This window comes from Anolis sagrei, chromosome 1 (assembly GCF_037176765.1).
Source record: "Anolis sagrei isolate rAnoSag1 chromosome 1, rAnoSag1.mat, whole genome shotgun sequence".
Lineage (NCBI taxonomy): Eukaryota > Metazoa > Chordata > Lepidosauria > Squamata > Dactyloidae > Anolis > Anolis sagrei.
This window is the reverse complement of record NC_090021.1, coordinates 226814364-226833555: the sequence shown is the minus strand read 5'-3', so window position 1 is coordinate 226833555 and position 19192 is coordinate 226814364. Positions and strand designations below refer to the sequence as shown.

The 19192-nt window shown below is 43.4% G+C and overlaps 1 protein-coding gene across 2 annotated transcripts in view; it reads left to right on the top strand.

Moving 5' to 3' along the window:
* The first annotated feature begins 16140 nt into the window (after positions 1 to 16140).
* Positions 16141 to 19192, top strand: part of MARCHF4 (membrane associated ring-CH-type finger 4) — a 137612-nt gene continuing 134560 nt past the window's right edge. For both annotated transcript variants that reach the window (XM_060773915.2, XM_060773909.2), the window contains exon 1: positions 16141 to 18927. In XM_060773915.2, coding sequence (XP_060629898.2) covers positions 18418 to 18927 — 510 coding nt within the window. In that variant the 5' untranslated portion in view covers positions 16141 to 18417. The remainder of the gene's footprint in view (positions 18928 to 19192) is intronic.

Below are 19192 nucleotides of genomic sequence, written 5' to 3'. Positions count from 1 at the left end.
CTGGAGTGGTACACCATGTGTTAATCCAAATGGGATTGCTAACAGCAGCCCGTATCTAACCTGCCACAAAGAAAACTAGAGGTTTTCACTAAAAAATCTACCAGTACCTATTTCATTCATTTAATTTTTGCTAAGGATGTGCTTCCCTGCTGTCCTTCTGGTGGCAGGCTAAAACCTTTTTATTCAGACAGGCATTTGAAGATGGTGTTTAAGATCTAGTCAGGGGGTGCTGCAGTTTTATATGCTTTTATGTTTTAACTTGAATTGTTTTTTTTAAAATATTAATGATATTTAATACTGTTTTAATATTTGTATATTTTAGGTTGCATTATACTGCTTTTAATTGTGAGCTGCTTTGAGTCTCTGTATGGAGAGAAAAAGTGGGATATAAATAAAAAACAACGACGACGACAACAACATAATAATAATATTTCCAAGTGTAGACTCTGCAAGGAAGCAGACAAAATGATGGATCGCATACTCAGCTGCTGCAAGAAGATCACACAGAAGGACTATAAACAGAGATATAATATTGTTGCTCAGATGATCCACTAGAACTTGTGTCACAAATACCATTTACTTGTGACAAAAAACTGGTGGGATCACAAATCTGAAAAAGTCACACAAAATGAACATGTCAAACTGACAGAGTTTTGGAGCACAATACAGAATTTTGGAGCACAATTCCTCATGATTGTGGGGTGTGGGGAGTGGATCGTCGATGTTGCAATCTCAGGTGACAGTTAAATTGATGAGAAGCAAGTGGAAAAGCTTACACAAAATGAGGATTTAAAGACAGAACTGCAAACACTCTGGCACAAGCCAGTAAAGGTGGTCCTAGTGGTGATTGGCACACTGGGTGCAATGCCTAAAGACCTTTGCCTGTACTTAAAAACAATCACCACTGACAAAATTCAGTGACAAAATGCCTAAAGACCTTTGCCTGTACTTAAAAACAATCACCACTGACAAAATTCACATCTGCCAGCCGCAAAAGGCCACCCTGTTCAGATCTGCATGCATTATTCACCAATATATCACACAGTCCTAGACACTTAGTAAATGTCCAGCATGTGATCAAATACAAAAGCCAGCACAGCAGTCTTGTTTGTTGTGTACTAATCTTGTGTCTCAAATACTACTACTAGTAGTAGTAGTACTACTACTATTAATATTTATTTTTATTATTATTATTATCGCCTTGAGAATTTTCAATAATCTTGTGCTGGGGGTTGGGCAGTAAAGTTTTTTTTATATTTCTTGGTGTTCCTGTAGATTTAGTGTAAGAGACGTATGGTCCTCTGGATGGCATTGGAATACAGTTTCCAACTTCCCTGACCATTGGCCATACTGGCTGGGCCAATGGGAGTTTGAGATCAAAAATATCACTTCACTGATGTTCTGCTAATGCAAAAACTTTCACATGACCCTTATCTTTGGGGAAACACAGTGGCAAAAGTAGATGTCTGAAGCTAGATTGGTTATGTCTTTTTTTAATGGAGTTTCCACTCCGTTTGTTTCAATCTTAACAGAATAAACTTTGTGATAGTTTCCTCCATGGGTTTTTCGCTATGGGGAGGATTCAGAGCTTTGCTTTGCAAGCAATTGGTGGCTCTACTCCAACCAGGAAAATCCCCCTATTGTTAACAGTGACACTAAGAGGATTATCTGGCTTGTAAGCAACTAGAGCCAAGCACATTGTATTTATGCAAAGTCGAGTATGTTTGCCTGCTGTTTCCGAAATGAGATGCTGCTGCTCAGGAGGTGATATGGACTACCCAGGACATTAAATCCCAAGATATGGGGGATCTGAGGATTTGGGAAAGAAACACTATCTCACAGGCTTATTCCCTCAGACTAGGCTTTCCCTCTATAATAACTGCAGAGGATGGTAGTTCAGGTTGTCTCTTCTTGGTATTATGAGAGACAAAGAAAGAACTGTGAACAAGCTCTATAGTAGGATTAGAAACTGACGGCTTCACTATATTGTCAGATGACAACCTTCATCATCCTTGACCATTGCCCTTGCTGGCTGGGACTGGTGATTGTTGGAGTTTAACAAGATCAAGAGAGTCACAACTTTCACAGTGTTACTGAAGATTTTCCTCTGCAACTGAACAAAACTCTCAGAAGTGGTTGTTGGCTTCTTAGGAATAAGAATTCTGGAATCATAGTAATTTTAAGAGATGTGGATTGTATTTCCATTCTTTGGGTCCATCCTCAGTAAACAAATATAGCACTATGATTCCACTAATTGCCATGTTACAGCCTATGGACTCCTAGGATCATTGGAATAGGGAGAGATGTTTAAATCCTCAGCCAAGGAACTTCTCTGAGGCCCTTGACCAAACTATAAATGCCAAGATTCCATGGGATGTTGCTATGACAGTTAAAGTGGACACATAGTGCTATAATTGTCTAATGGGAATGGGCCCCTGTATGAGCAAACACTCATTCTTGCTACAATGCTCCTTGTCCTTCCTATCTATCTTGAGATAGACAGGTTTGCTTAATATCTCATCTTTCTCCCAATATGGGGCACAAGGTGGCTTATAATGTTAATTAAAACAAGGCATGATGCAAAGTTTAAAAAATATCAAATAATTCAGCATTCTTAAACCATTTTAAATACAGTTATAATACAGTAGAGTCTCGCTTATCCAACCTTTGCTCATCCAACGTTTTGTATTATCCAATGCAGTCTGCCTCCTGCCCGGAATAATGTCCAGGGTGGGAGAAAGAAAGAACCCTTGTCTGTTTTGGTGCTAAATTTGTAAATACAGTAATTACTACATAACGTTACCATGTATTGAACTGTCAGTTTGTTGTAAAACATGATGTTTTGGTGCTTAATTTGTAAAATCATAAAATAATTTGATGTTTAATAGGCTTTTCCTTAATCTCTCCTTATTATCCAACATTTTCGCTTATCCTATGTTTTGACGGTCCATTTATGTTGGATAAGAAAGATTATACTGTACTGAGGAAAATAAATCATATAAAATAAAATAAAATAAAGAACTATTGCAATTCAAAGTTAGCAATCAAAGGCCTGGACAAACAATGAGGCCTTTGCCTGTTGGCAGAAAGAGACCAGATAAAAGAATAACCTTGTTTCAAATAGGAGGGAATCCCATAGTCTGAGAGCAGCCACTGAGAAGGCTTTTTCTCATGTCCTCATCAAATGCGCCTGTGATAGTAGTAAAACTAATATAAAACCCACCCTCAAGGATCTTGAAACCCAGATGGTCTTGTATTGATGGACTTTTATTAAGAAAGATCATCTTTGAAGTTTCTCAAGTCACTCCTGACATGAAAAAAAATCTTTCAGATAGGGTCCAATTAAATTAGTGTATTTGGAAACATGAGCACCATTGTGGTCTAGTAGGCTGAGTGTCTGCCTATGATGCTGGACACCAGGGTTTGAATCCCTGCTTGGACAAAAGGCCATGCCCTCCGGTCCTCCCTTTGGTGGAAAATGTCAAGGGTGCAAAGTTTACTTAGGTTTACTTTCCATTAGAGTTAGGTTAGTGGAGACTTATTGGAATTTTATATTTAAATATGAGTGTTTGAATTTATTTGCAGTGTGCAATTTAAGCTTTAACATTTTGGCTAATGTTCCAAAATTCACTGCTTCTTCTGTACCAAATTTCAAAGAAGGCAACCAAATTTTTGGGATTCCAAACTGCAGGTGTTGTGGACTTCAGATCCCATAAGCATTAGCTGCTTTGGCCAATAATCAGGGATTCTTGGATCAAAGGTCCAAAATCCCTGGAAGCCCACAGTGTGGAAAATACTCCAGAACAAGGGTAGGTACTTGGCTACCCATGGACTCCTTCTTCATGACTGTGGTTCCCAAAGTCCCTCCACACACAATTTAAAAAACAGCTGAAAAGCACTGTTTACTTTTAAGAGAATCTAGATGAATTAGAGTTTAGGAAAGTGCAAATTTTTGGACTATGGCTTTTGGACTAATTGCTTTTTTTCAGGCTTTGACCCAGGTTCCAAGACACAGCTTGAGAGCATCGTCCAAAGCCACAGAAGGGCAAAAAGGGAACCCCCTGCTCCTTTTTCATCACTTAGAACTGAAGCAATGGAAAACCACAAGAATGGAAAGTGATTGGGGAGCTTTGCCTAGGATAAGTAATAAGTTTATATTAAGGCCCCTTCTGCACAGCTGTGTAAAATCCACATTAAACTGGATTATGTGGCAGTGTGGACTCAGATAATCCAATTCAAAAGGTAAATATTGTGGATTCTCTGCCTTGATATTCTGGGTTATATGGCTGCATTGAAGGCCTTAAGTGTGCCTCAAGCAATATGATGAAGGGCCATTAACAGAAAGCTTAGGATCAAGAGTCAATGAGCTGATGGTTGTCAAATCCTTTATTTAGTGCATGAGGAATGGAATTTGCAGTAAAGCAAATAATATTGTGAATTTTGCAAATTCAAAAGTGGGTCAAGCCTGTATAATTTGGCAAGGGATACTATTTGGGGACATACATTCAAATCACTGCCCCATGCTAGCTCTTACAAAACCACAGTTCTATAGGATAGAACTTTCTCTGGTATCAAACAACTATAACTGAAATACAATACACAAATTTGTCAGCCTGCTGCACAACGTTCTTGTGAAGGTGAATTCCAGAGAGAAAGCCATATTAGTGTGTGTATGAAAAACAAGTCCCATGGCCTCACAGGAATAGTAGATTTATTATAGCAGAATGTTTTGCTGGAGAAGACCAATGACCAAAAAGACTCTACTCCATAGAAGCTTAAATCACAAGTCTGCTTGTCTGCAAGAAGCCATGCTACAATCCTTTGTCCCTCAGGCACGATTCCCTGGAGTCAGTTAACATTGATGGAGATTCTCCAACTCACATACTGGATTCCAAAGCACATAGTAGTGAACTAAATTTGACTATTCATCCTTAATTTTTGTCTTGAATGATTGCAAAATGAGCTTGTCTTAATTCCAAGGATATCAATTAAATGTAAGTACTCTTGTCTCTCAAGCAGCCCAGGTTCAAAAGTTCAAGCTAAAACTACCAGAGGGAGGTCAACCCCATCTATAATCCTCAGGAAATATCCAACTTTGCAATGTCTTCTGCCTGCTTAATATCTAAATTCTAGGTCCCTTGAGGACCTGCCTTTTAAGATAATTACTGTATTTCTTGGGTAGTTACAACCATTTGGCTTTTGGCTTGGTGCCTTTGGAGCCAACCTTAGGCCTTTTATAACGACATACTCATCTATGTTGGATGACTTAATTAAAAAGTCACATTTGTAGTTCGAATCCCTCAACTCTTTAGTGCAGAGGGCAACTCTCTAGAAGGGACATAAGGGCATTGCAATTTGGGATGAAGCTGCTTGAAATTATCTCTAAAAAGTCCTCCATTCATTGGCTATTTTACACCTTAAATTTCAAAGTTTGATTCCAGATGATGACCAGGCTGTGCAGTGGGTGGGAGAAAGGGTCTACCCTTTCCCTTATTTTCTCAAAAGGAAAAAATAATTTCAAATGAGTATTTCTTCCTGGCAGAGCTTGGATTATTAGGCTAACAGGCACCCATACAGATTAGTAGATTCCAGATAAATGTAGTTTCTGGTTGCTTCAGAATTACTATTAAGAACAGGCCTAACTAATACTATACCATGCACTCTGCATTGACTTGACATTAATATTGAAATCCAGTAATTAAAAGCAAATTAATACAAACACTGTATCATAAAACCAGATTTGTGCATGCATTTTTTTTCCTATTTGGGGCTGGCTTGAGAGTCCTAGCTGCTTGTGTTCAATTTATCTCTCTTCTTCTTCTTCTTCTTCTTCTTCTTCTTCTTCTTCTTCTTCTTCTTCTTCTTCTTCTTCTTCCTCCTCCTCCTCCTCCTCCTCCTCCTCCTCCTCCTCCTCTTCGTCTGAACGGTCAGTAATGGAAGGTGTGGAATGTAATGTCTGCTATTTCCATGAAGTATTTTTTTCCATTAGATTGTTAATTAGATTGTTATTTTATCAAGGACCAAAGGGGTGTTAACGAATGGAATGTCTGATTGACACCATAAAGATAAAGGTTTCGTCTTTATATTAAGTTTAGTTGTGTGCAACTCTGGGGGGTGGTGCTCATCTTCATTTCTAAACCAAAGAGCTGCCATTGTTTGTAGACGCCTCCATGACCATGTGGCTGGCATGACTGCATGGAGTGCCGTTACCTTCCTGCAGGAGCAGTACCTATTGATCTACTCACATTTGCATGTTTTTGAACTGCTAGGGTGGCAGAAGATGGGGCTAACAGGGAGCTCACTCCGCTCCCCGGATTTGATTCGCTGACCTTTAGGTCAGCAAGTTCAGCAGCTCAATGGCTTAATCCACCAGGAGCTCCAAACTGACACATGTTTGACACCATAGCCACCTAATAATGCATTTTGTTATTGGATATTTAAAAAAAAATGTAGTTTTTTAAATGGCCTTTCCCTTTGTGATGTGTTGCATCACAAATCCTACAATCTGACTGCTGGCTATATAGTTGAAGAAATTTGTAATTCAATAAATATGGAAACTGTAAAGTTTGGAGAAGCCCAGGATCTAATGACTAGTTCAGTTAAAGTTTATTGGTAATCTGTATCTCTTTTCTTTCAGATTTCACTTATCACCACCAATATCCATATATTCATAGAGTCATGGGGTCATTGATTTGGAAGAGGCCACTCTTGCCTAGTACTCTGTCATGAAGGAAGATACAATGTGCTTTTTTTTTTTACAGATGACTATCTCTCTCCCTAACCCTAACCCTCCACACTCTTGAGGCAGCATATCACACCAAAGCCAAACCAAGTGATACTATTACTCTCCCTCAATGTAGACACTATATTTGATGCAGCCTACAACAGCAATAACTTTTATTAGCTGGTACATCCATTCATGTTTGACTTGCAATCTACTAAGATCCCTTCCACATATACTGGTTTCAAACCAGATAACCCATTCTATATCTGTGTATTTCACTTTTTTTCTGCCTAAGATTAGTATCTTACATTTCTCCCAGTTGAAATTTATTTTGTTAGTTTTTGGCCTTGCTTTCTACCCTCTTAACAACATTTTGGATTCTGATCTTGTCTTCCGGGGTATTAATTGCCTCCTATAATTTGATGATATCTGCAGATTTGATTACTGCAGATGCAGACTGTGGCCAGGAAATCAGAAGACGCTTACTTCTTGGGAGGAGAGCAATGTCCAATCTCGATAAAATAGTAAAGAGTAGAGACATCACACTGGCAACAAAGATCTGTCTAGTCAAAGCCATGGTATTCCCTGTAGTCACCTACGGATGTGAGAGCTGGACCTTAGGGAAGGCTGAGTGAAGGAAGATAGATGCCTTTGAACTGTGGTGCTGGAGGAAAGTTCTGAGAGTGCCTTGGATTGCGAGAAGATCCAACCAGTCCATCCTCCAGGAAATAAAGCCTGACTGCTCATTGGAGGGAAGGATACTAGAGACAAAGTTGAAGTGCTTTGGCCACATCATGAGGAGACAGCAAAGCCTAGAGAAGACAATTATGCTGGGAAAAGTGGAAGGCAAAAGGAAGAGGGACCGACCAAGGGCAAGATGGATGGATGGCATACTTGAAGTGACTGGACTGACCTTGAAGGAGCTGGGGGTGGTGACAGCCGACAGGGAGCTCTGGCATGGGCTGGTCCATGAGGTCACGAAGAGTCGGAGACAACTGAACGAATGAAGAACAAGCAGATTTGATAAGCATGCCCTCCCTTCCATCTTCCATTTTTTTTCTCTGTCAGGAGCAACTTGAGAAACTTCAAGTTGTTTCTGGTGTGAAAAAATTGGCCGACTGCAAGGACATTGCCCAGGGGATGCCCAGATGTTTTACCATCTCATGTCCCTGCATGAGAAGCTGGAGCTGACAAAAGGGAGCTCACCCTGAATTCAAACCACCAACCTTTTGGTCAGCAGTTCTGCCAACACCAGGGTTTAACCCATTGTGTCACTGTGGGCTCCTTTCTAAGTATTGATAAAGACGCTGAATAGCCCTGGGTCCAGAACAGAACTCTGTGGCAGCCCACTGATCATTTCTTGCCAGAACGAGGAGGAGACACTGGTAAGCATTCTTTGGATTTGATTGGTAACCAATTACATATCAACCTAACACCAGAAAGTGTAAAATTAACCAATTAGGTAGGCAGGCAAGTGGGCACAATTTGCTGTTCTCCCCAGATAGCTAAATGTCTTCTACTGGTTCACTTAGGACCCAGGATGTCTGTTTATTAAGATTGTGTTGGTGTGCCTCATTCCCAGCCTGCAACAATATTCTCCTTAGAGGGAGATAAAGCACTTCAATGGGCTGCCAAGCAGAGGCACAAACCCTCTCACATCTAAGGCTTGTGCTCTGAATTTTCTTTACCAGCATCCTCCTCATGCAGGAAAAAGCACAGGAAGTCTTGCTGTGATACAACATTCGCCAGGGCAACACAAGACTCCTGATCATTGACAGTCCAGCCAGGAGCTAACTGTGAAGTATCTCTTGGAGTGATGGTTTGCCAGGGGGATGTGGCAGAGAGCAAAGCAATCAAAGCTGCCTGTGTCCCATTAAGGGAAACTTAAGTGGAACAAGAAGCTCTCTGCTGCTCTTGTGAGAGGAGAGGGAGGCAACACAATGGGTTGATGAAAGTATTAGCTTTGTGCCCAATGGAAAGTTGAAAAAGAAGCCTATTGTTATTTTCAAATGGAGGATATGGAGTGTTGTCTGAGGCAGAGCAGAAACTGACCCCCTTCTTAGACCCCATGCAAAAGTACACAGGAATCATTTCTATTCTGCAAAATAGATTTTATTTGAGTTTCAAAAACAAATACAATCAACAGATGGAAAATAAGAAATTATACACAAACAGGCTCACAATATGGACAAAATATGCTTATCAGCATGTCCCAGTGGAGTAACTAAATTATGTATGATGAATATTATTAGTCAAGAAGTAATCCACACATTGAACAGTTTGTAGAGAAGGAACTTCTACCGGTGGAGCTTGCTAACAGTTAGTAAAAACCCAGCTCTCTAATTTGCAATTCCTTTTGTTCCTAGAGCTCAAAATGTCATGAATATTGACTGGCAACTAGTATTTTTAGACCAATATTATAGTTTTCTTTCTTTGTGCTGACCCAAAGATTTTGAGCCTTTTCAAAGGGAGAGGAGACTCTAAAGTGCTTAGAACATCAGAGTCACATCTAGATATACTTATACTATAACTGAAGACAGTGTCATTCTGCATGATCTGGTAGTGTCCTATCTCAGCTTCAGTTCAGAGAAGGGAAGAAACTCAACTCAAAACTAATTCCTTGGCTCACAATAAGACTTGCTTTCCCAACCCAGAACTTCCACAAAAAGGTCTATGCAGTGAGTTATACATCTATAGCCCCACAGGCCACAGCAGATGCCACCAGAATATTGTATTGCTGGTACACATGCGTATGATGATTATCATTTTTTTTCTTACCTGCCTCTCCTTGTGGCTTGAGACAGGGTACAACAGATGTGTCAATATAGATTAAAAGCAGTTTGTCTTGGCCAAATGAAGTACCTCCATATATAAATACTAGCCATTCCCTGCCATGCATTGCTGTGGCCCAGTCTTTGTATATGTGTTTTGTGTATGTGTATATGTGTATACGTATGTGTGTGAGTATGTTTGTGTATATGTGTGTATATATGTGTGTGTGTTTGTGTATATATGTGGTTTTGCGCATGAGTTGTAATGCATCTTTTTGGGTGGGTTTAAGTCCCTTCCACAGTGTTTTTCAGTGTTTTTATGAGTGATGGTAGCTTGTTGGCCTGATAGGTGTATTGTGTCCAAATATTGTGCCAATTAATCTAGTAGTTTTTGAGTTATGTTAATCCCACAGACAAACATTACATTTTTATTTATATAGATTTCTGGATTTCAATCATGTCAGAAGTGATTTGAGAAACTGCAAGCTGTTTCTGGTGTGAGAGAATTGGCCGTCTGCAGAGACACTGCCCAGGAAATGTCCGGATATGTTACCATCCTGTGGGATACTTCTTTCATGTCCCTGCATGGGAAACTGGAGCTGACAGACAGGAGCTCACCTTGTCTCACGGATTCAAACTGCCAACTTTCAAGTCAGCAGTGCAGTCAGCACAAGGGTTTATCCCATTGCGCCACTGCGGCTCCTATATATAAAAGTGTTGGGGGAGTGGGAGGTAATTTAGTCTTAAAGAAAAAAAGTGGAATTTACACTAAGAGCCTTTCCTACACACAAAAATGGACATAAACACATGCTTTTGACACCATATATACAGTATAGCAAATATCCGATTTGCTTGCTTTTTACATTGAGCCAAATGGATTCATGGTATCTATCATTTGAGAGGAATACATATAGTAGAGGAACGCACTGGCAAAACTACCTTTGAGTATTCCTTGCTTAAGAAAACCTTCATAAATTCATGGAATCACCATACATCGACAGGCAATCTTAAGACACATAAATGGGGCCTCTTTGGTGGGGGAGGGGGGGGACTGCATATCTCAAAGTCTGTCGTGGCTTCTCTGTATAGTTACAAACTAGAAAAAGAGACTAAAAGGTCAAGCAGCCCATTTCTCCTTCCTACTGAAATGCTCAGCAGCTGGATTTCTTTTTGCCACATCACTAAGACTGTAATATGAGCACAATTTGGGAGAGTGACAGAATTGACCAATTTGGATCAGTAAAGTAAAAGCTGTGTGTTCTCTTTCCATTCACAGTTTGCTCTCTCTCTCTCTCTCTCTCTCTCTCTCTCTCTCTCTCTCTTCACAGTCCATACAAATCCTATACTGGGACAATTCTCTGAATAGGAGGGAACAAGGAATATGTAGTGGAATAGGGTTCACTTATATCCGTACTGGTCTCATGAATTTTAGATGGAAGATTGAAGATTACAGTCTGGTTTTTTACTATTAATGCTGATTTGATTATTAATGGATTTGATCAAACTGTTCTCACTAGGAATCTCTAGGTCCTCCAGAGTAACTCTATGGTCAGCTTTCAGCAGAAGTCAACCACAGAATCATGGAGGAAGATCTCCATGATTCATGGAGGAAGACCACATTAAAAAGAAACTATGTATTTATTTACAATTTTGCACATTCATGGGAGTCCTGTGCCCATAGCCCCAGGAAATGTGGAGGGATGACTGTATACAGGTTTACTTTAGAAGAAAGTTTGACACTATGTCTAATGTACTTCCAGCTGAATTGGACTTACTACCACTTTGTTTCACAAAAATACAATGAACTTCAGAACCAAGCTGCAGGCAGAGACTGCCTTACTGTCAATATCCATAAGCAATGGGAATGTTTTGGATGATGAATTGGCTTGTTATTGTTGATAATGTGAAACTAAATAAATAAGAAGTTTAGGTGCATGAGTCCAGCCCATAGATGCTGATTGTGGTCAGAAAGATTCCCTTGGGAAGTCCACAGATAGAGCAAGACAAAAGAGCCCTTTGTAATGTCCCTCATCCATTGCCTCTAATCATGAAGGTTTCATGTAAATGTCATGGGTGATAGATGTCAACAAACCTACTCTACATTACTTTGACTACACCACTTTTAAAGGCATCAAACACAGTAACTTTTTCCACATCTATGGAGCAATTGAGTTTTATCATATACCTGGGAAATCCACTATTAAAACAAATGCTAATGACTCTTCCAGAGTCCTACTGTATGCCTTACTTCCTCTCTACTTGACGATGCTCTTACAATAGACTAAATATTGCATAATTATAGCAGTTTCATAGTTACTCCAGGCTGATCCTATAGAATCCTGGGATTTGTAGTTTGTGGAGATACTTAGCTTTTTTCCACTTAGGCAGAAAAAGGAAATGCAAAGATATAGAATGGGGGATGCCTGGCTCAACAGCAGTATGTGTGGAAAAGATCTTGGAGTCCTTGTGGACAACAAGTTAAACAGGATCCAACAATGTCATGCAGCAGCTAAAAAGCCAGTGGGATTTTGGCCTACATCAATAGGAGTCTAGTGTCTAGAGCCAGGGAAGTCATGCTACCCCTCTATTCTGCCTTGGTTAGACCACATCTGGAATACTGTGCCCAATTCTGGGCACCACAATTGAAGGGAGATGTTGACAAGGTGGAATGTGTCCAGAGGAGGGCGACTCAAATGATCAGGGGTCTGGAGAACAAGCCCTATGAGGAGTGGCTTAAAGAGCTGGGCATGTTTAGCCTGCAGAAGAGAAGGCTGAGAAGAGACATGATGGCCATGTATAAATATGTGGGGGGAAGTCATAGGGTGGATGGGGTAGACTTGTTTTCTGCTGTCCTGGAGACTAGGACTGGAAACAATGGCTTCAAACTACAAAGAAGGAGATTCCATCTGAACATTAGGAAGAACTTCCTAACTGCGAGAGCTGTTCAGTAGTGGTACACTCTGCCCTGGAGTGTGGAAGCTCCTTCTTTGGATGCTTTTAAACAGAGGCTGGATGGCCATCTGTCAGGAATGTTTTGAATGTAATTTTCCTGCTTCTTGGCAGAGGATTGAACTGGATGGTCTCTTTCAACTCTTGTAATTCTATGACTTTAGTAGAGAATCCCTGTACTATAACTCTAGTTCCATAACAAAAAAATCCTCCAAATAGTACAGAAAAGTGGTAGTTAAAATGTGATTGAACTGTTGCAATTGTGCTGTGTGACTGAATTACAATGCATAGAATTCTTGATATATTTCTGGAGGCACTGAATGACTGTGATTTACTATGAAAGACAAAAAAAAAAAAAAAACCCTGATTCCCAGTGATGTAGCAGCCTGCAGTGATGAAACATTTTAAACTTTCCAGCAGTTTGATCTGTAACGTATTTGCAGTAAATTAAGTGTGCATGCTGTTTTTATTTGGCTGTGCTGAGCAATTGGGTTTTGTTTTTGTTTTGCTCTAGTCTTAATGAGGGAACGATGCAGAAGCCTAGAATCTGCTTCATGCTGTTTTTCAGCAAAGCCCATTGATTGCTTTTCTCGCAAAGGGAGAAGTAGACCCAGGTAACCTTTCAGTAACCTTTGAATCTGGCCTGGTTTCTTCCTTGATGGTAGGACTTTGCCTTGCCGCTAGCCTCAAACTGTCAAAAAGATTTCTCAGGTGTCTCTCAGCTCTTGGGTATGAAAAACTGTTCTCTCGTTAATTGGGGTTCTGGAGTCCAAGGAAGACTACTAGGATCCCTTGTAGCAAAAAAAAACAGAGAAATTGACAGAAAAATGGTTAATTATTAATTTGTTGATATTATATAGCAAAGGAAAAAAACTACAAAGGAAGAGAAACAAACTTCTCAAAAGCCCTAAACCTATACTCTATGAAATTTTATTATTAATACTAGCTGTGCTCTGCCACGCGTTGCTGTGGACTATAGTAAGAATTTTCAGAGCAGAGGTAGCTATCTGGACTATTATGAAAGAGAGGTACCTACCTATTCCTTCCCCCTTTTATTCTCCTTTCCCTTTCTCTCCTTTCTTCCTTCTCTACCTCTTTCTTTCCTTCCTTCCTTCGCTCTTTGGTTCCATCCTTCTTTCTCTCTCTCCTTCTTTCCCTTCCCCTTTCTCTACTTTGTCTCCTTCCTTCCCTCTTTTCTTACTTCATTCACTTTTTATTTCCTTTTCTCCTTCCTTCCTTCCTTCCTTCCTTCCTTCCTTCCTTCCTTCCTTCCTTCCTTCCTTTGGTACCTCTTTCTTTCTTTCCTTCTCTCCTTCCTTCCCTCTTTCTTTCCCTCCCTCCTTCTTTCCCTCACTCCTTCTCTCTTTCCTTCCTTCCCCCTTTCCCTCCATTCCTTCCTCTTTTCCCTCCCTCCTTTCTTCTCTCCTTCCTTCCTGCCTGTTCTCCCCAATACCTTAGTAGAGTCCCTTGTAACTCCATTCTATGAGTCTATTTAATATAGTAATATAAAATAGTAACATTATATTATATAGTAATATATATAAAACAATTATATATGTGTGTGTGTGTGTAATATAAAGATATATATATATATATATATATATATATATATATAATCAGCCAGTCATCCAACATCCATTCATAAATGTGTGTGTGTGTGTGTGTGAGTGAGTGTGTGTGTGTCTACACTGCCATATAATCCAGTTCTAAGTAGATAATCTGGATTTTACATGGCAGTGTGAGAGGGGTGCATCTACACTGTAGATTTAATAAAGGAGGATGAAGCTGGCGAGTGGGGGAGAGAAAAGGAAGGGAAGAAAGGAAGGGAAGGGAGGAGTGGGAGAAAAGGTAAGGAAGGGAGGAAGGAGGGAGGGAAAGGAAGGAGGGAAGGGAAGGAGGTAAAGAAGTAAAGGAAGGAGAAGGAGGGGAAGTAGAGAAAGGGAGGCAGGGAAAGAAGGAGGGAGGGAAGGAGGGGGTTGGAGTGGATGGAATTCTTTTCCATGAATTCAAACAGACAATTCTCTTTTATTATGATAACGCATGCATGTATAGGTTGCAAATGACAAGTGTACATTTCCTAGTGTACCTCATATAGACATTTTCAGCAGGAAGCTGATGTTGCCTTTGGCTCTCCCTTGAGCTTTCACTAAGCAGAAAATGTGGGTTAGCTGCTTTGTGATAAAATGGCCTCAGGAGAGCAGCTAAAAGGCAATGCTTTTAGAAAAGGTGAAGGAGGCGGTGGCTTTTCTGAACTGGTGTCTGCAGTAGAAATTTTGGCCTAGATGAGGACAAACAAACTGAAATGCAATCTAGAGGAGACTGAAGTGCTGTTTAATAGAAAATCTTGTGGTCTTCGTTTAAAAATTAACCTCATTCTAGAGCAAATTGAGTAATTGTTACATAGGATGAGAAACAAATCCTTGGCCCAGATCCCCACTTGCAGGCCCAGTTAATGACAGTGGGCAGAAATGTATTTAATCAGTTCCATCAGGCATCTAGCCTGATGCTTCATTGGACAAAAATTTCTCAGAGGTTCCACATTTTCTACTTACCCTGTTTAAAATCTGGAAATAGGATTGTACATGTTGTCTAGATAATGATTTAACCTAAACCAAGAAATAGCATTTATTTTCTGAGTGTTAAAAGTAATACACATTTAAATTCAAGCAACAAAATGGATTGCTTGAATATCAGCACGTGTGTCTTTAAGTCACCTATTGATTGTTGATGATACCATGAATTTTACAAGGTTTTCTTAGGCAAATAGGCAAGAAGTCCTTGGTCAAAGTGGTCCCTGGTCAAAGTGGTCTCTGATCAAGTGGTTCCTAGTCAAAGTGGTCCCTGGTGAAGTGGTCCCTGGTCAAAGTGGTCTCTGATCAACATAGTCCCTGGTGAAATAGTAGTCCCTGATTAAGTGGTTGCTGGTCAAGTGGTTCCTGGTCAAAGTGGTTCCTGGCCAAAGTGGTCCCTGGTCAAGTGGTCCTGGTCAAAGTGGTCCCTGGTCAAGTATCCCTGGTCAAAGTGTCCCTGGTCAAGTGGTCCCTGATCAAGTGGTTGCTGGTCAAATGGTGCCTGGTCAAGTGGTTCCTGGTCAAAGTGGTCCCTGATCAAAGTGGTCCCTGGTCAAGTGGTCCTGGTCAAAATGGTCCCTGGTCAAGTGATCCCTGGTCAAAAAAAGGTTGGGAACCACTGATCTGCACAATTGAATAAATGTAGTTTGATTCCACTTTATGTTATGGAATCCTGAGAGTTGTAGTCTGAGGAGGCACCAGCCCTTTGTGGCAGCTAAGCTGCAGAACTCCAACTCCCATGATTCTACATAGTACTGAGTCATGGATATTGATGTGATCTCAAAGGGCATTATTTCTAAAGCTTTAAGTGTCCCTGTGAGTTCCATCAGCATACCAATGGCTGGACGAGGATGGTGCTGTTTGCAGTCTGACACATGGGGGGGGGGGGGGCACCCGGTTGGGGCAAGCTTCTTTACAATAACCCAGTAAGGAGATGGACTCCCCATCCTTTCCTCTTTTGCCAGAGAGTGCTGCTGCACCATCAAACTTCTCCTCCTAGGAATCCATAGCCTTGAGCCGTGGCAGTAGTGTAGATGCACCTTTAGGCAGGCGCCTGCTTCTCCCTCTCTCTTCCCTCCCTCCCTCCCTCGTCTTTGCTGGTTGCGTCAGACTCGCAGCACTTTGACGCGCCGAGCCGGGAAGGGAGCTGTCCAGCGGCGCTTGGTGCTGAAACTCATGCTGCGGCCCTGACTCTGCCCGCTCCCTTCTCTCGAGCTCTCGAGCTCTCTCGCTTCTCACCTCTACCATTGCGTGTCTTTTGGGAGAGTCTAGGCAAGACCTCCCTTTCTCTCAGCCCCGGGGGCGGAGGGGGGAAAAAGCCAGGCTGGGCAGCAACAACCTTTCCCTTTCCAAGCCCTCTCTTACTCCGCCTCTTCCCGCTTTATTTATTTAAGGATAGACGAGGAAGGGAGGGGGAAGAGGAGGAAGGGGAAAACGCCACGTCCCACCCCTCCCTTCCTCCCTCCTTCCACATACCCCCTCCTTCCCCCTCCCCCTTTTGCGCCGCAAAACTCTCCTCCTTTCCCATTGCCTCCTAAGGAGGTAGCAACAGCCACATCATCGGATGGGCGAGAGGAGGAGGAGGAGGAGAAGGCGGCGGAGGAGGAGAGGCACCAAATCCCCAAGCGAAAGGCCTCCTCCTCCTCCTCCTCCTCTTCCTCTTCCCTACAGCCTGCTTTTGTCTTCCTAAGCCAGCCTGCTGTCCTGCTTTCTCCGCCCAGCGAGGAGGGCCCCACCGTCGTCGGCGTTGTTGTCAGCCTTCCTCCCTTTCGTCGTCGTCGTCGTCCTCTTCTTCTTCCTCCCCCTTCGATGCCCGAGCCCTGCCATGGTTGAGCGTCAATGCCATTGAGCGAAAACAACCGTCAGAGAAAGAGGAGGAGGAGGAGGAGGAGAAAGAGGAGGAGGAGGAGAAGGAGGAGGTGGAGGAGCGGGGGAAAGGAGGAGGAGGAAGAGGAGGAAGAGGAGGGTGAAGCGGGTCGCCAAGGCCAGGCTTCCGTAGCCCCGGCGAGGAAGGCGCCCAGTCCTTCTTGGCTCCCCTCCAGCCTCTCGATGCGTTTGGTGACGTCCTTGTTCGGTGGAAGGGAAGGCGAGGAGCGTGACGAGGGGGAGAGGAGGCCCGCCTTGCCTTCCCTCCCCTCCTGAAGCCCCTCTCTCTGCAACCTCTTCCTCTGGGCCGCCTTCCTCGCCTCCCCTTCTTCTACTCCTTCCACCTCAACGCTTTGGAGCAGCCTTCCCTTTCTCATGAGCGAGAAGGAGTTGAGGAAGAACTAAGACCCCTCTCCACGGTCTTTTCTCCCCACCTTCCTCTGTGGCGCCTTCTTTTCCCCTTCAGGAAGGAAAAACGAAGACCTCTCCTCATCGCCTCCTTTTTGGTGGGAAGATGTTGGCCTGCGGTCCAGAGAGTTCTCGGAACCGGAATCCAGCGCCTTTGGGAACCCGACTCCAGCTCCTTGAATACTTCCTTTCCGGACTTTGGGGATTTCTATGGAGAATATTTCCATTTTTCTTGAGGATTTAACCTCCGGAGGGTGTGTTCCCTCACTTTCCCAAGAAATTCGGGGGGTTTTTTGGCTCACGAACCGCGATTTTGATACTACGAACTATTTTTTTTCTTGCCTTTCTGACTCCTCTGCTCTGTTAGAATCATATTTTCCCCCAAAACTGGATTTAAAAGCTAGTAATAAGAGGAAATACTTGACATGCCAAATACTGTTGTTGTCCTTTTGTAAAATGTATATATCCTTTCCATACTAAGTCTGCCGGGGACTTGAATCTCCCTTTCCTCTCCCCTTTGGAGTTGCCGAGGCTTAGAAAATCCCCTCCAGGCTGTTTCCTTCCGCCCACCGAGCATGTTGGGTCTCGAAGCCTTGCTTCCCTTGAGATTTTGCGTTTGAAACAAACGAAAAGTTGAATTGTTAGCCTTCTTTTATATACAAGTAGACGCGGGGAAGTGGAGGAGGTTGAAAAGTCAACCCATTTTGGTGCTCAGGAGGAGGAAAACCAAGCATGTTTTTGGCTGCAGAAGCCCGGCTTCCCTTGAGATTTTGTGTTTACTTTTAAACAAGCTCAAGAAGTGGAATTTCTTTAAATATATATATATAGTGGGGAAGAAAGAGAAAGTTGAAAAGTCAACACCCTTTTTGTGTGTAGGAAGGGACAATAAAGGAATCAAAAATTATTGTAATTGCTGAAGAGCTCCTTGCCAAGTGGGCTTGGTGTGTTTTGAGCCTGGCTCCAACGGCGAGCTCTCCCTGAGGCGCTTCTCGGCCGGGCCCCCTTGCTCTCGCGCGCCCCCTGCAGGCCGCCCGCCCGCCCGCCCGGCTCTTTCCCCCGCTCTCTCTCTCTCTCTCTCTCTCTCTCTCTCTCTCCCGCTCGGCGCCGCTTCGCCAGAGAAGGCCCATACATGTTCCTGCCACCCGGCGCGGTGGTCTTATGGTCCCTCTGCTCCGGACTGCCGCTGCTGCCCAGCCCCATGTTGCGCCCCCAGGGCCTCCTCAAGTGCCGCTGCCGCATGCTCTTCAATGACCTGAAGGTCTTCCTCCTGCGGAGACCCCCCGCGCCCCCGCCCCTCCCGCCCATGAACAGTGGCGACCCGGCCTCGGGCTGCTGCCAGGCGTCCAACAACAACACGCTCTTGCTCCATGGAGGGCGGCGGGGGCCCTGGAGGGCGGCGGGGGGCGCCGGGGGAGGCGGAGGGGCAGGAGGAGGGGCGGCGGGGGCCGGCAGCCCCCCCGAAGAGGAGTGGGGGCCCCCCGCGGGAGAGGGCGAGCCCCCCGTCTCCATGATGAGCAGCGCCTCCTCCGAGGACTTCTGCAAAGGCAAGGCGGCCGAGGACCGCTACTCCCTGGGCAGCAGCTTGGACAGTGGGATGCGCACCCCGCTCTGCAGGATCTGCTTCCAAGGGCCCGAGCAGGTGAGTGAGGGAGGAGGGAGGGAGGAGGGGGCTCCCCGGGGCAGAGGGGGTCTTGGGAGCAAGGGAGGCAAAGGGTGCCTCGGGAGGGAGGGTCAAGTGGCCTCCTCGCCTCCTCCACCGAAATCTTCCCCCATCCTGCCTCCCTCTTCTAAGAAAAGTTCCCCAGGGACTACTTTGACCAGAGACCACTTTGAGCAGGGGCCACTCTGACCAGGCAACACTTGAGCAGGGACCACTTGACCAGGGACCACTTTGCCCAGTTACC